This window comes from Talaromyces atroroseus (genome assembly GCF_001907595.1).
Source record: "Talaromyces atroroseus strain IBT 11181 chromosome Unknown scaffold_6, whole genome shotgun sequence".
In the NCBI taxonomy this organism is placed as follows: Eukaryota; Fungi; Ascomycota; class Eurotiomycetes; order Eurotiales; family Trichocomaceae; genus Talaromyces; species Talaromyces atroroseus.
The window spans coordinates 366,503-378,674 of NW_017971438.1; the positions used below are offsets into that span (position 1 = coordinate 366,503).

Sequence of the window (12,172 nt, forward strand, 5' to 3'; positions counted from 1 at the left end):
GTAGGCCATGCGCGAACAAATACGTCATGACCGATCGATCTCGTGGCCGATGTAACTAAGGCTAAATAAGGTTGCGCTGACATATCCACGCTTTTGAAAACGAACCAATGATGGAACCTGCAGCGGTCTTTTCACTTTCTGATGCCAGTGCCATATACTGCGATAGTGATCAACGGTCTAAGTGCGTGACGAGACAAATGATAGACGATATACCTACCTAGATAATGCTATATTTTCTAAAAGCCGTGGGGAAATAATATCGACATTCCAAAAAAGGTGCAATGTTGTCGGAAATAAGAAAACGAAGATGCCTAGGTTCCGGCTGCTGTTGCTTGAAGGGGCTACGTTCTCACCGTCGCAATAATCCTAGCCCTAAGACCAGTCAGACGCAAGCATGTTGAATTTTTACGAATGCATGAATTAGGTACAATTCGGATTGGCTTCATAAATTCTCTCCATTAATCTATATTTCCAGGAGTTTCTACTACCCTGAGTCGGTTCAACAAATGATAACATAGCTTGGTATGGTCATGACCCTAGAGTCCTCGTTAACATCGCGGAGTTGCGGGCGAAGGTGAGTTGAACAGAGTCAATCTCAAATTGCTCCAGACAGCAACAATACCCCGGAATGACCTCTTTCGATAAAGACATGAAATTATCAACATGATCATAAACTTTTGACTATTAGCAGGACCCGGTGAGGTCACATCGTCAAACTTCACCCCGGCTTCCTGCCCGACAATCCGCGACGATCACGGCATGATTGCCTTATATTTCCCTCTCTCCCCCTCCTTTTTATGTATTAGTCTTCAATCTACTATATATATTCAAAAAGATTACCAAGGTACATCGGGTGCCATCATGCTGCAATACTTGTCCATTGCCCTTGTTGCCATTTTGGCCGCAGTCGAAGCACAGCAATCCGCTTATGGACAATGTAAGAGTCGACTTCAAACTTCAATTATAACTGACCACTGTTAACTTAAATTTCTAGGCGGCGGCCAGGGTTGGAGTGGCCCGACACAGTGCGCTACCGGATATACATGTAGCGTGGAAAATTCTTGTAAGACCTTTGCGTATGATGATTTCTCGTTCTCCAACTAGATTACTAACCCCGTGTATACCTATTGGCGAAGACTATGCCCAATGTCTTCCTGCAACTACCATTTCTACTACCCTGACGACCGCTGTTTCTTCATCCAGCAGCGTGATTATGCCGTCGACAACAACGACGGCGACGACGACGACTACTCCCGTCACTAGTAGTGCAGCCGATGCATCTAGCAACCCTTTCTCTGGTTACCAGCTTTATGCAAACCCTTACTATTCATCTGAGGTTCACACTCTTGCTTTACCGTCTTTGACTGGCTCCCTTGCGGCTGCTGCGACTCAGGCAGCTGAGATTCCCTCATTTGTTTGGTTGTGAGTTATTGTGATATAGTCCTTGTAACTTTATTGCCCATGTTCCCTAGCTAGATAACATGTCTTTAAATCACTAGCTAAGAATCAAGAACAGGGACGAGGCCGCTAAAGTGCCTACTATGGGTACTTATCTCGCTAACATTGATGCTGCTAACAAGGCTGGTGCCAGCCCTCCAATCGCCGGTATTTTTGTTGTCTACGACTTGCCTGATCGTGACTGTGCGGCCGCTGCGAGTAATGGGGAATACACGTTGTCTGACAACGGTATTCAATATTACAAGGAGTACATCGATAGCATTAAATCACAGTTAACAACTTATTCTGATGTGCAGACCATTCTGATCGTCGGTAGGATTATCAATCTGAAAGGGAAAAAACATATACAGCCACTAACAAAAACATCTACCTATAGAGCCTGATAGTCTAGCGAATTTGGTTACCAACTTAAATGTCGCGAAGTGCGCAGAGGCTGAATCGGCTTACTATGAATGCATCAACTACGCTTTAACAACACTCAATCAGTCCAACGTCGCCATGTATCTGGATGCTGGTCATGCTGGGTGGCTTGGGTGGCCTGCCAATCTTTCGCCAGCAGCAGAGCTCTTTGCAGAGGTCTACAAGAATGCGAGTTCTCCTGCATCCCTCAGAGGCCTCGCCACTAATGTTGCCAATTACAACGCTTGGTCCATCAGCACCGCCCCTTCATATACATCAGGCGACTCCAACTATGATGAGAAGCTTTACGTTAACGCTCTTTCGCCCCTTCTTGAACAGAATGGGTGGACTAATGCCCACTTTATTACGGATACTTGTATGGATACAATTCCTTGCACTCATTGAACACTTCAATAAACTAACCGAATTTCATTATTAGCCCGTAATGGCGTTCAGCCTACAGAACAGCAGGCATGGGGGGACTGGTGCAATGTCATAGGCACAGGCTTCGGTGTGCCTTTCACAACAGATACTGGTGATGACCTGGAGGATGCCTTTGTATGGGTTAAACCTGGTGGCGAAAGTGATGGAACATCAAACAGCTCTGCCACTCGTTACGATTATCATTGTGGTTACAGCGATGCATTGCAGCCAGCTCCAGAGGCCGGTACCTGGTTCCAAGAATACTTTGTCCAACTTTTAACTAATGCAAATCCATCTCTGACTTGAAGGGATCCTTGCAATTTTTTACGAATTTGACAAACGTTCTCTTGCTTGCAGACTATCTTGAGGTTTTAGTGCCATCCTGCTTCCGAACTAATGTCACCTCCGTTATTCCGAGGGGCTGTGTTTGTCTTTAGGCATCTTGATAGCTTAATAGTTTACTCTACTTCTAATATGGCCAGGAAAATTCTAAAGGGTTTCCACTATGAAGAAAAGGTCAATGCTCAGATACACACCAAACAACTTATAGCAATTTCAATTTATTGCTAATTCTTCCAACGACAAGCGTGTTCGTTGGTTTCAAGCAGAAAGAAACTGATCCTTTCATCCAAAAGCACTTCATTGTAGTTCCTTTGCTAATTTTCGTTTGAAAACATAAGCTATATCATAATATCAATCACTCTGTCTCATCATGCGTCCATCCCATAAGCCTTGCAGCCTTGTCCGTTGTCCAGAATGCCTGGTTTTTGGACATGTCGCCTCTGATTTCTGCTCGGGGAAAGTATTTCATGGCAAGATCTTTTGAGGGTATCTGCTGGGTTGTAGTCGGGGCCAATATGTTGATCACTTGGAATCCATTCATATTCTCGCTCTTCTCGACTGCCAGCAGACAGGCTCTGGCTACTGCACGTGGGTTGACCCATCCCCACAGCTGTCGAACCGCGGAGTCTTGCCAGTTTTCTTCGTGCCTTCTTTGAACCTCTTTCAAGGGGGCAACCTCGTGAATTCTCAAACAAGCAATATTTAACCCAGGGAACCAGGCTGTGAAGGATTTTGCCTGATACTCAGCTTCTGCCTTTGCTAGGGCATAGGCGTCCGTGGGTCGTTGAGGCGCTTCTTCGTCAATTGGAAAATAATCAAATTCTAAAGGAGTATTCGAGAAGGCCAGGCCAATAGCATTTACAGACGAGGCATAGCAGACCTTCTTAATGCCCAATTCAGCGGCGGCATGGAATCCGTTAAACGCTGCATTCACGTTGTTGTTGTGTACATACCAGTTTGCTTTGCCGACAGGGTCTGGCACAGCAGCAAGGTGTATTATGGCATCGCAGCCCATGAAGGCTTTAAGTGCACTGTCATAATCCTTCGCAATATCTGCTGTTTTCATTTCCGAGTTGGGGGTGCCGTCATGTTCTGTATGAGTGCGGTTGATCTGAACTGTTTGATGCCCTTCCTCTGCGCATAACTTCACCAGTATCTTTCCCACAAGTCCACGAGCTCCTGTAATTGCAATCTTCATAATATTATGTCGTGTTACCCATATGCGAGCTCTCGTATGTATAGTGATATACTATTTATGATCAATAAGGATAATTGCGTAGGTAGGTAGCTTGCCAGATTGATCCCGAATAATTCACCTGTTTTACTATGTTTTCCATGTCTCAATAGATTGTGGCAATTCAAATTTCCAATTCAATGGCCGTGGCTGGTTCCATCAGTTTATCGTCATAACACCGCGTAAAAGTTGGATCAAAAATCCGTCCACTCCCAGTTATTGAACTCGGCCCTATCGTTAGCTATATCCTTTCTTGCTTTAATAATTTAGGTTCATGAGTTGATTAGAGAGTTTTAGGCATGATAAATTGCAGAATTGATGATATACTAACAGGCCGCTCGAAATGTCGTTACGAGTTAAGAGGATTATATTTTAAGATTGGGTTATCCCTGAGCAACGCACTTGCAAATTTTGAATACTAACCTCAGTTCAAGAAAATCTTGCTATATTTTGATGGACAAATCGTCCGTGGTTGCTCCTTAGAGGATAGCTGCCAGACAACGTGACCAATTGAACCCTAGTTAGCCGTCAGTCAATCAGGGCCAAGTAGTAGATAATGAGATGTGCCAGTGGTGTTCCATTTTGATGGTTTTACTTCGTTATAGTAAAAGAAAAGAAAAGAAAAGAAAAAAAGGAAAAACATATAAGAGTTCAGAACTAAATCCCTGCCACAAATCTCTCAACTTTCGCCATCCATTCCGCTAGAAAATGCACACTTTCTTGCCCGTCCCACCCGCTTGCCATCATCGCAACTGCCAGTAGGACAGATGAAGAGGACAGGGTATACGGTGTGGGAACTACTGTTCCAATGGGACTACCAACGTCGTCAAAATTGAAGTTTTCATTGAGTAATACGAGACAGCCTGGTCCAAATGCAGCGATGTCATTGCCAGCGTCGGGAAACCCCATCCGTAAGACTCTGTGAAGTTTCATGTCCACTCTATTCATTCCATTGTGGCACTCACAACCGAGATATTGACGCCTGATGTTGGTGGTAGAAGGTCATAGATTTCTATTTGTCTTTGATGATTAGACGTATAGCCACTCTCGATCCACATATTGGGCAGGTCAGCGCAAATAGAGTATGCACCGTCGACTATAGGGAGAGGCGCCAGGTTGTCAAGTAAGTAAGTCCATGCTTTTCAGTCATATGCAATCTTTAAGCCAAAGCGCTAATAAGCTAGCTCAAAGGTTGGATTATACGTTGCATTGAGGCTCGTAGTCTCAGAGGAAACATCGGTGGACCGAGGTCGTATACTTGCGTCGAAGCATTCCACCTAAGGAACCATCCATGTTGCCAGTGGTTGGTGTCCAGCGATACTCCAATCCAGCAAAGTACATCGGATGAGGCTATTGCCAGATAAGCAGACAATTGACCTTCCCTGGGGCTAGTAAGTGTTCATATACACCCAAACCGCGATCTAACAGTGGTCTATTTGTGCCATCGAGCCCGATTTCCGAGATGCCAAAATACCATTTCAAGATAGAACTTACAATACCATCCATTCTTTTGTAAACCATATTCTTGACGAGGGCCTTTCCCTGTGCTGTTGACTGCTAGTATATACAGTTCGTCTGCGTCAGGTCTACGAATCAGCCAGAACTGGGCCCACCAGTTTGACGAGGATTCCTCGATGACAGCGAGCTGTTTGCTGTTGAGCTCCTGGGAGAAAATTCGGCTGTAAAAGTAAATCTGTTTGCAGTATTTCCTATCGGGTGTAATACATATCTATGTACTCCCTTATAGGACCTGATCTTCGCCGCTTGCTCCTAGCCAATAGAAGTATAACGAGTCGTGCCTCCAAGTGTATGAATAACCACAGCACTTTGTCATTCTTTGCTGTATAATGCTCTGACATAGCAATTCAATCTCATACAAACGGACCCTCAAACTTGTTGAGTTTGGTAATCAACGGATAATCGAAGAAGACACTTAATGAGTCATCTAAAAAAAATTCGATCAAATGTCAAAGGCTATAACGTCAGAATACGGGTCTCCGATAGCCTTGACGGAGACATTATGCCCATGCAGAGCAAAATTCGAGGATATGACTCCGCTGTAGGAATCTAGGGTCTGCTCCATGTACGTTTCATCCACTTCATTTACAGAGATATTGCGCCCGTTATAGAGAAAGCCAACTCGGCCCAGATTAACCCGATATGAATTTTCAATTGGCCATTGTGAGCTGGCTGTTTTGGCAGCGTTCGGTTGAACGTAGTTGACCAGTCAGCCATGTGTCCAGCAGTCGAGGCCGGTGAAATCCGACAGCTCGGTCTTGGGGGGGTGGTTATAGGCAGAGGGACATTGCACCAACACCATGAGGGCAGTGTATTAAAAGGAAGCAGGGTTTGTATTGTCAGCACCAAATGCGAAGTTTCCGTTTTCTACCTGCATTGGTGTCGTAGTTGTGCGTATAGGGTCGGACAACATCTTGACGATCGATTGCTTCTGCATCGCCGATAGTAGGCGTTCCTAGGATAGGTAATGGCAGTATCGACATGCTCTGCTATTGGCTGAAGCTTGATACTAGGATTATTCTCCCATTAAAACCCCTACATATGTACAATCGCTTCGCCGGTTTCGCGCGCGGTTTATAGATCGTGAAAGATTGGAGGGCCAATCTACATGAAAATCAGTCAAGCTCATTTTCTGTTTATTTAAATGCTTTTTCTCGTTGACCTCGGGAAACATATTCCCGAATTATATATAACGCAGACAATCATGCCGAAAAAGACCTGAGTGGTGGATAAAAACTTCCCGGCTGATATTAATAGCCTAGAGGATCGACATCTTGGAAGAAGAGCGGGGTGCAGGGCAATGAATTTGTAAATGCTCTTCACCGTGACTTTCTCTCTTAACATTCCGTCAGGCTTACTTAAGATCTTGAGAAGACTGCAACCATTCATAACAGCGGCCCAGCGATATAGCTTGAATCGCATTTCACGTTAGGGTTGTAACTAATCAAGATTTTTCTCCGTTTCCCCGGCACAGATACATGAATGCTATACACCGTCTCCCCTGCTACTACGTTGATTACATCCATGTATGAAACCTTACATGGTTTGCAAAATACCCCTAATTATCCACCAGTTGGCTTTTCTTTCCCACTAGTCAGGAGAAAGTAATAAGATGGCTTCATGGCCTATGTTGATAATAGAATCAAAACTACATTTGCTAGAACAGGCTCCATTGCAAACTTCACGTGAGCTTAGGAGTGTAGTAGCTTCTACTGCAGTGCAGTTCTGGAATTATGTGGTTCACAGTAGCCTTGATCACTGCCATATTCTTCTCCATTGCCTCGGGACAAAACGCATTCGCCGGTGCAGTGGGCTTTGGAGCGGCTGCGACTGGAGGCAATGATGGAACGACAGTTTATGTCACAAATCTCAACGATTCCGGGACAGGCTCATTTCGTGATGCGGTCAGTGAGTCCAATCGCATAATCGAATTTAATGTCAGCGGGTATATTGAGCTAGCTTCAGCTGTCTCGCTATCAAGCGATATTACCATAAACGGCCAGACAGCCCCGGACGATGGCATTGGGATCATGGCAGGTGAAGTGTCGGCATCTGGTCAAAATAATATCATCATCCGCAATCTACGTATCAGACAGGGGACTCTCGACTCGGACACTGGCAAGAGCGCATTTAACATGGGGGATACGTCAAATATCATCCTTGACCACTGCTCATTTGAATACGGCCAGTGGGATACAGTCGATGCCGTTGGGGCGGTAAACATTACTGTATCAAACTCAATAATTGCCTTACCTATCGGTCAACAGTTTGGAGCCCATGTCGAGACAGGACCGTCCACGTTTTACGGCAATCTATGGGTGAGCGCACATAACCGACAGCCTCTCGCAAAAGATAACACTCAGTACATCAATAATATCGTATACAACTACCAAGCAGCATATACAACTGCAGATACCAGTGGAGACTTCTACCACGATATCATCAATAATTACTTCATTGCTGGTCCTAGTACTACAAGTTCTGGAGACGCGTTCTTTCAAGTCAATGCCGGTCAAACAGTTTACGCTTCTGGAAACTTTATTGATAGCAATAAGGATGGTACATTAAATGGAGAGGCTGATAATACGGTTGGGGGTGCGACGGTGGCTAGCACTCCCTGGGCAGATACATCTCTTAATATGGCCATGCTTTCTGCTGCTGAGGCCTACACTTCTGTTTTGGAAAACGCAGGTGCCACGCCTCGAGACGAAGTTGATTCATATGTCGTTTCTCTCGTCAAGTCTCTTGGTACCGAGGGGGCAATAATCGGCAGCCAGGATGATACAGGATTGTCAAATGGTGGCTATGGAACGCTATAGAAAAGCACACAGCTAATAGGATCACGCACTCTTTCATACTGAGGGTCTTCAGTCAATGACAACCTTTACATATGAATAAGGATAATACATACTCTGCTTGCACTCAGCGGCAGAAGGTTTTTAGTCTTTCAATACATCATTCTATTGTAGAGCTTAGGCATATTACTACCTACCCTTTCTAAGGAGTAACACAGGCAAGTACTACATATTGATGGGTACAGTTTTCAGAGTGTAAATCCCAAGATTTCTGCATAGTTTACGCAACAGCTTACTTCCCCATTTTCCCGAACACATGGTATATTTGATATTCCGGTTTTCAGGTGACTCCAGAAAGCCTCCTAAAGTCGTATGTGCTACGTGACTACAAGAGTAACAAGCTGTATCTCCACTCGTTTAGTAAATGCCGACTACTTAGCAGTACGGCATTATCTGAAGTATTAAAATTATGCATCAGCGAATACAACTTTTCTAGGAAGTACCTTCTTGCTATGCTCCAACATGCGTGAAACTATATTAACGCCATGGGATATTCCGCATGTGCATGTAGCCTCAAGGCTGCCTGCATATGCACATTGCCAGTAGAACCCTGGTAGAAGAGATTATTTCAATTGATAAATATCTAAATGCCGACGTTGGTCAATTCGCCGATTAGACTAAAGAAGACATCGCATTGACCAAGAATACATGCAAACTCATGTTTGCTGCGCACGCCAGTTGTGTAACACCGTGGTAACGTCGCCAAGGATAAAATCTGGATTGTGGTTTTCTTCTCATCCGATCAAGCATGATACAGATCTTAAGGAAAATCGGGTACAATTAAGGAATGGCCATAGCTTGAACGAAGTTGAATGACCAGGTCTTTTCGTAAGGATGGCTTGAGTTGCTGTTGTCTCGCATTATGCTTCCTTCCGCTCGATGTACGTTAGGATAAATCAAACATGAAGCATGTTCCAGTCGGGAGTTCACACCATATTGAACAGGGCAGGGTAGAAGCGTCTTGATCTTGATCCTAAGCCCTGCGGCAGCTGTAGATATTAGAGGGTGTGACAGCCAATCATAATTCGAGCTGGTAAACCGTGAGTTCAGCCAATCGCGATGCGGAACGACCCGCCAGAACTTTGAGCGTATCAGAACGTCCGGAAATAGACTACGTACACGAGTATACATCTTAACATGTATATGATACGTGCGAAGAGCAAGGCATAGACATCTCGCTGTGAGCTGGATTATGCGTAGGATACGGGGTTCTCCATAATAGCTTACTCATTCAAACCCCAAATAGGAAAATGCAATACACTCCTTGCTCGTGCCAGTCGCATGCGAAAGCCCAAAAGGGGTGGGGTGACTTGATCTGCCCAAAAGAGCGCGAAAATGCGAACAAATGTGCCAGGCTAGTCCTCAATTAGCCATGTTGTACGGGGTATTCATTAATTACAAGCCAGTACTCCGTACTGCTCCGTAATACAAACTAGTACGTTAGGGGGGAATGTCTGTGCTTTTGGTTCTCAACGGCGAACGGCTTCTTTGGGAGGCCACCTCTATTATCTGTCCGCATTGGGATTTAGACTATGCAATTGTCTTCGCACGATCTCGGGCATCGAGAGTCTAATCCAGAAGAGGAATAGTCCAATCGAGATTGTCAACAGTCACGCTCGGCAAAAGCATAAACTTAATAGCCAGCCCAGCCCGTACGGAGAAAGATTTCTCCTAACGGATCAAATTAATAATATGTATTATGTATTTTTATTCCTTACTTGAGTGAAATGAATAGTTACAGAGCAGAGAGTACGGATAACCGGGAGTATGTTTAAGAAATAGCGCACGAGAAAGCGATTGATAATCAATGTGTATGTACATACATATTAAGTTAATGCATGGTAATCTAGCTATTGCAGAGAGCATTACCAAATGACTGGCACCATCGCTTAAGCATGGCGGGTTGTTGCCCTGCATTGCATAAACCTTTGACAGGCAAGAACCGTTACGGAGTATCCGTCGATCCTTGGTCCTGCCAGCTTTTGCTCCTCCGATCTGAATTACCTTTCTTTTCTTTTTCAGTATTTGGCAGGGCGTGGAGCCCCTGCAGCCCCGTGGACGCGCTAAGTGCAGTTATTTGGAATTATTCTGCTCCACAGCTGATCCTGATGAAGTATGGAGTAGCTACTAGCAGACTAGTGGCATATTCAATGCGTTCTTAATACAAGCATTAAGCATTAAGTTCGAAAATTTAACAGGATTTTGCACAGTAAATTCCCAATATGGTATCGGCTAGGTCGGCGACTCGGCGACCATAGAAAGGGTGTTTGCATGCTCCCATTTAGTGTGTAATTAGTATACTTCGTACAGCGGACGGCTCGCGGAGTAGCAACGTTAGCTGGCAAGTCTATCCTTGTCAGGTACCACCAGGGACCAGCCCGGTCTTCTTCATACCTAGCCCTAGGGCGACCTGGTATTGAGTCAAAGTGATTAATCTACAGGTGGCGACTGTTACAGAGCAGCTGATCTGGGATCGTCAAATTTAAACACCACATGGGCAATTTAGGTAATCTGGCTCAATTGGCCGTAACTAGTACAAATAGAGAAAACATTGTCTTTTTAAGAGAGGTGAGTGGGAAAATAATATAAAACTCTGAGGCGTTCGGTGACGACGATTTGATCTTTAACTCAAGTACCGCAGTAGCGGTACGACACCTATCACATAATAATCATTATACCAGTATCATGAACAAAAAAAAAAAAAAACGACCATGTACTACTTAGTCTTACTACACATACAAGAGCTCGATAGGTTACAATGAACTATGCTTGACTACCATGTACGCGAACGCTGATGCTGCAGCGATGCAACCAAGCTCCAATCACCCATAAAGAAAGGAGAAACATTTACGAAGCGTCCGCGCCAACGGCTGGCTCAAGCTGGCTGCACCCTAATAACGGCGCCGTCCCTCACTTTTTTAGGTTCTGTGTTTGACAGGGCTTCAGGACCAGAGTAAGCGGGCAAGTGGCCAATAGCTGGGTGGGACTAACAAGGACAAGGATAACCCTGGATCGATAGATCTCCCTGTGCCTTAGAAGGATTCACTTATACTTATTTGTAACATATTCATTGGCCACTCGGTTATTTCGCTTAACAATTGACCGTGCGATCGTCGTCCTCTCGGTATCAAGTCAAACATAACAGAATGCTCCGGACACGAAAAAGAAAAGAAAGACACACACACACACACACACACACGAGGGGCCCAGTTAATTTTCATCAGGCGTTGGATGTAACCCCCTCCCCCTTGCTTGCTTGCTTGCTTGATTTCTCGCTTTTGTCCGGGATTCATCCCCATTCCGTGTACAAGAGTAGTGTACCCTGTACACGTCACGAGGAACAGCCATGCCGAGTACGGCCAATTAGACGGTCTTATTGAAGGGGACTTGACAAGGATAGAAGGCAAACCATGACTTCCATGGTTATGTATGCGTTGCTCAGGGACCGAGTTCGTTGGTCTGTACATTAGCAATATGTATGTAGAAGTTAGTATTGCTGGAATCCGAGTAACCGGTCTGGTCAGCTGGATCTTATGTCAGTTGTAATTTGAATTATTCCCAGATGTAGAGATATCTAAATACACAGGCAATGTCAGAGATAGAGAAAAAGCGGGAGGCAGTGAAGAATATAATGCACATCTGACACCACACAAGTAATACCTATATAATAACAAAATATATAAACAAAACAAAGAAAACATTCATTGAGTGGTATAATAAATTCCTGCGCCATGAAAATGCAATTGTCGTTCTAGTACTCAACCAGGGTGGTTTTTCCCGGAAAAAAATAGAAACCCCCAAACGAAATTAAGATATCCTCCCAGTATCCAGTGCTGAGCTACCTTGAGTAATAAAATGCCCCGTAATTTTCCTTAAGAAAATAAAAAGCACATGCCAAAAAAGGTCAACTGTAGAACAAAGTAAGATGCAAGAACGGGTATAA

The 12,172-nt window shown here is 44.5% G+C and overlaps 3 protein-coding genes across 3 annotated transcripts; 2 read left to right on the forward strand and 1 right to left on the reverse strand.

Annotated features, from left to right (window-relative positions):
* Positions 1–861: 861 nt before the first annotated feature.
* UA08_05059 (putative 1,4-beta-D-glucan cellobiohydrolase C) lies at positions 862–2,586 on the forward strand (the record flags this gene model as incomplete). The annotated part of the gene is made up of 6 exons (XM_020267811.1): positions 862–937; positions 995–1,063; positions 1,137–1,422; positions 1,517–1,770; positions 1,835–2,233; positions 2,297–2,586. The coding sequence occupies 6 exons, from the start codon at positions 862–864 to the stop codon at positions 2,584–2,586; spliced, it is 1,374 nt and encodes a 457-aa protein (XP_020119542.1).
* Positions 2,587–2,977: 391 nt separating this feature from the next.
* On the reverse strand, positions 2,978–3,820 carry UA08_05060 (hypothetical protein; the record flags this gene model as incomplete). Its single annotated transcript, XM_020267812.1, has 1 exon — positions 2,978–3,820. One exon carries the CDS (start codon positions 3,818–3,820, stop codon positions 2,978–2,980), a length of 843 nt encoding a protein of 280 aa, XP_020119541.1.
* A 3,287-nt stretch (positions 3,821–7,107) lies between these two features.
* Positions 7,108–8,193, forward strand: UA08_05061 (hypothetical protein; the record flags this gene model as incomplete). The annotated part of the gene is made up of 1 exon (XM_020267813.1): positions 7,108–8,193. The coding sequence occupies one exon, from the start codon at positions 7,108–7,110 to the stop codon at positions 8,191–8,193; it is 1,086 nt and encodes a 361-aa protein (XP_020119548.1).
* Positions 8,194–12,172: the final 3,979 nt, after the last annotated feature.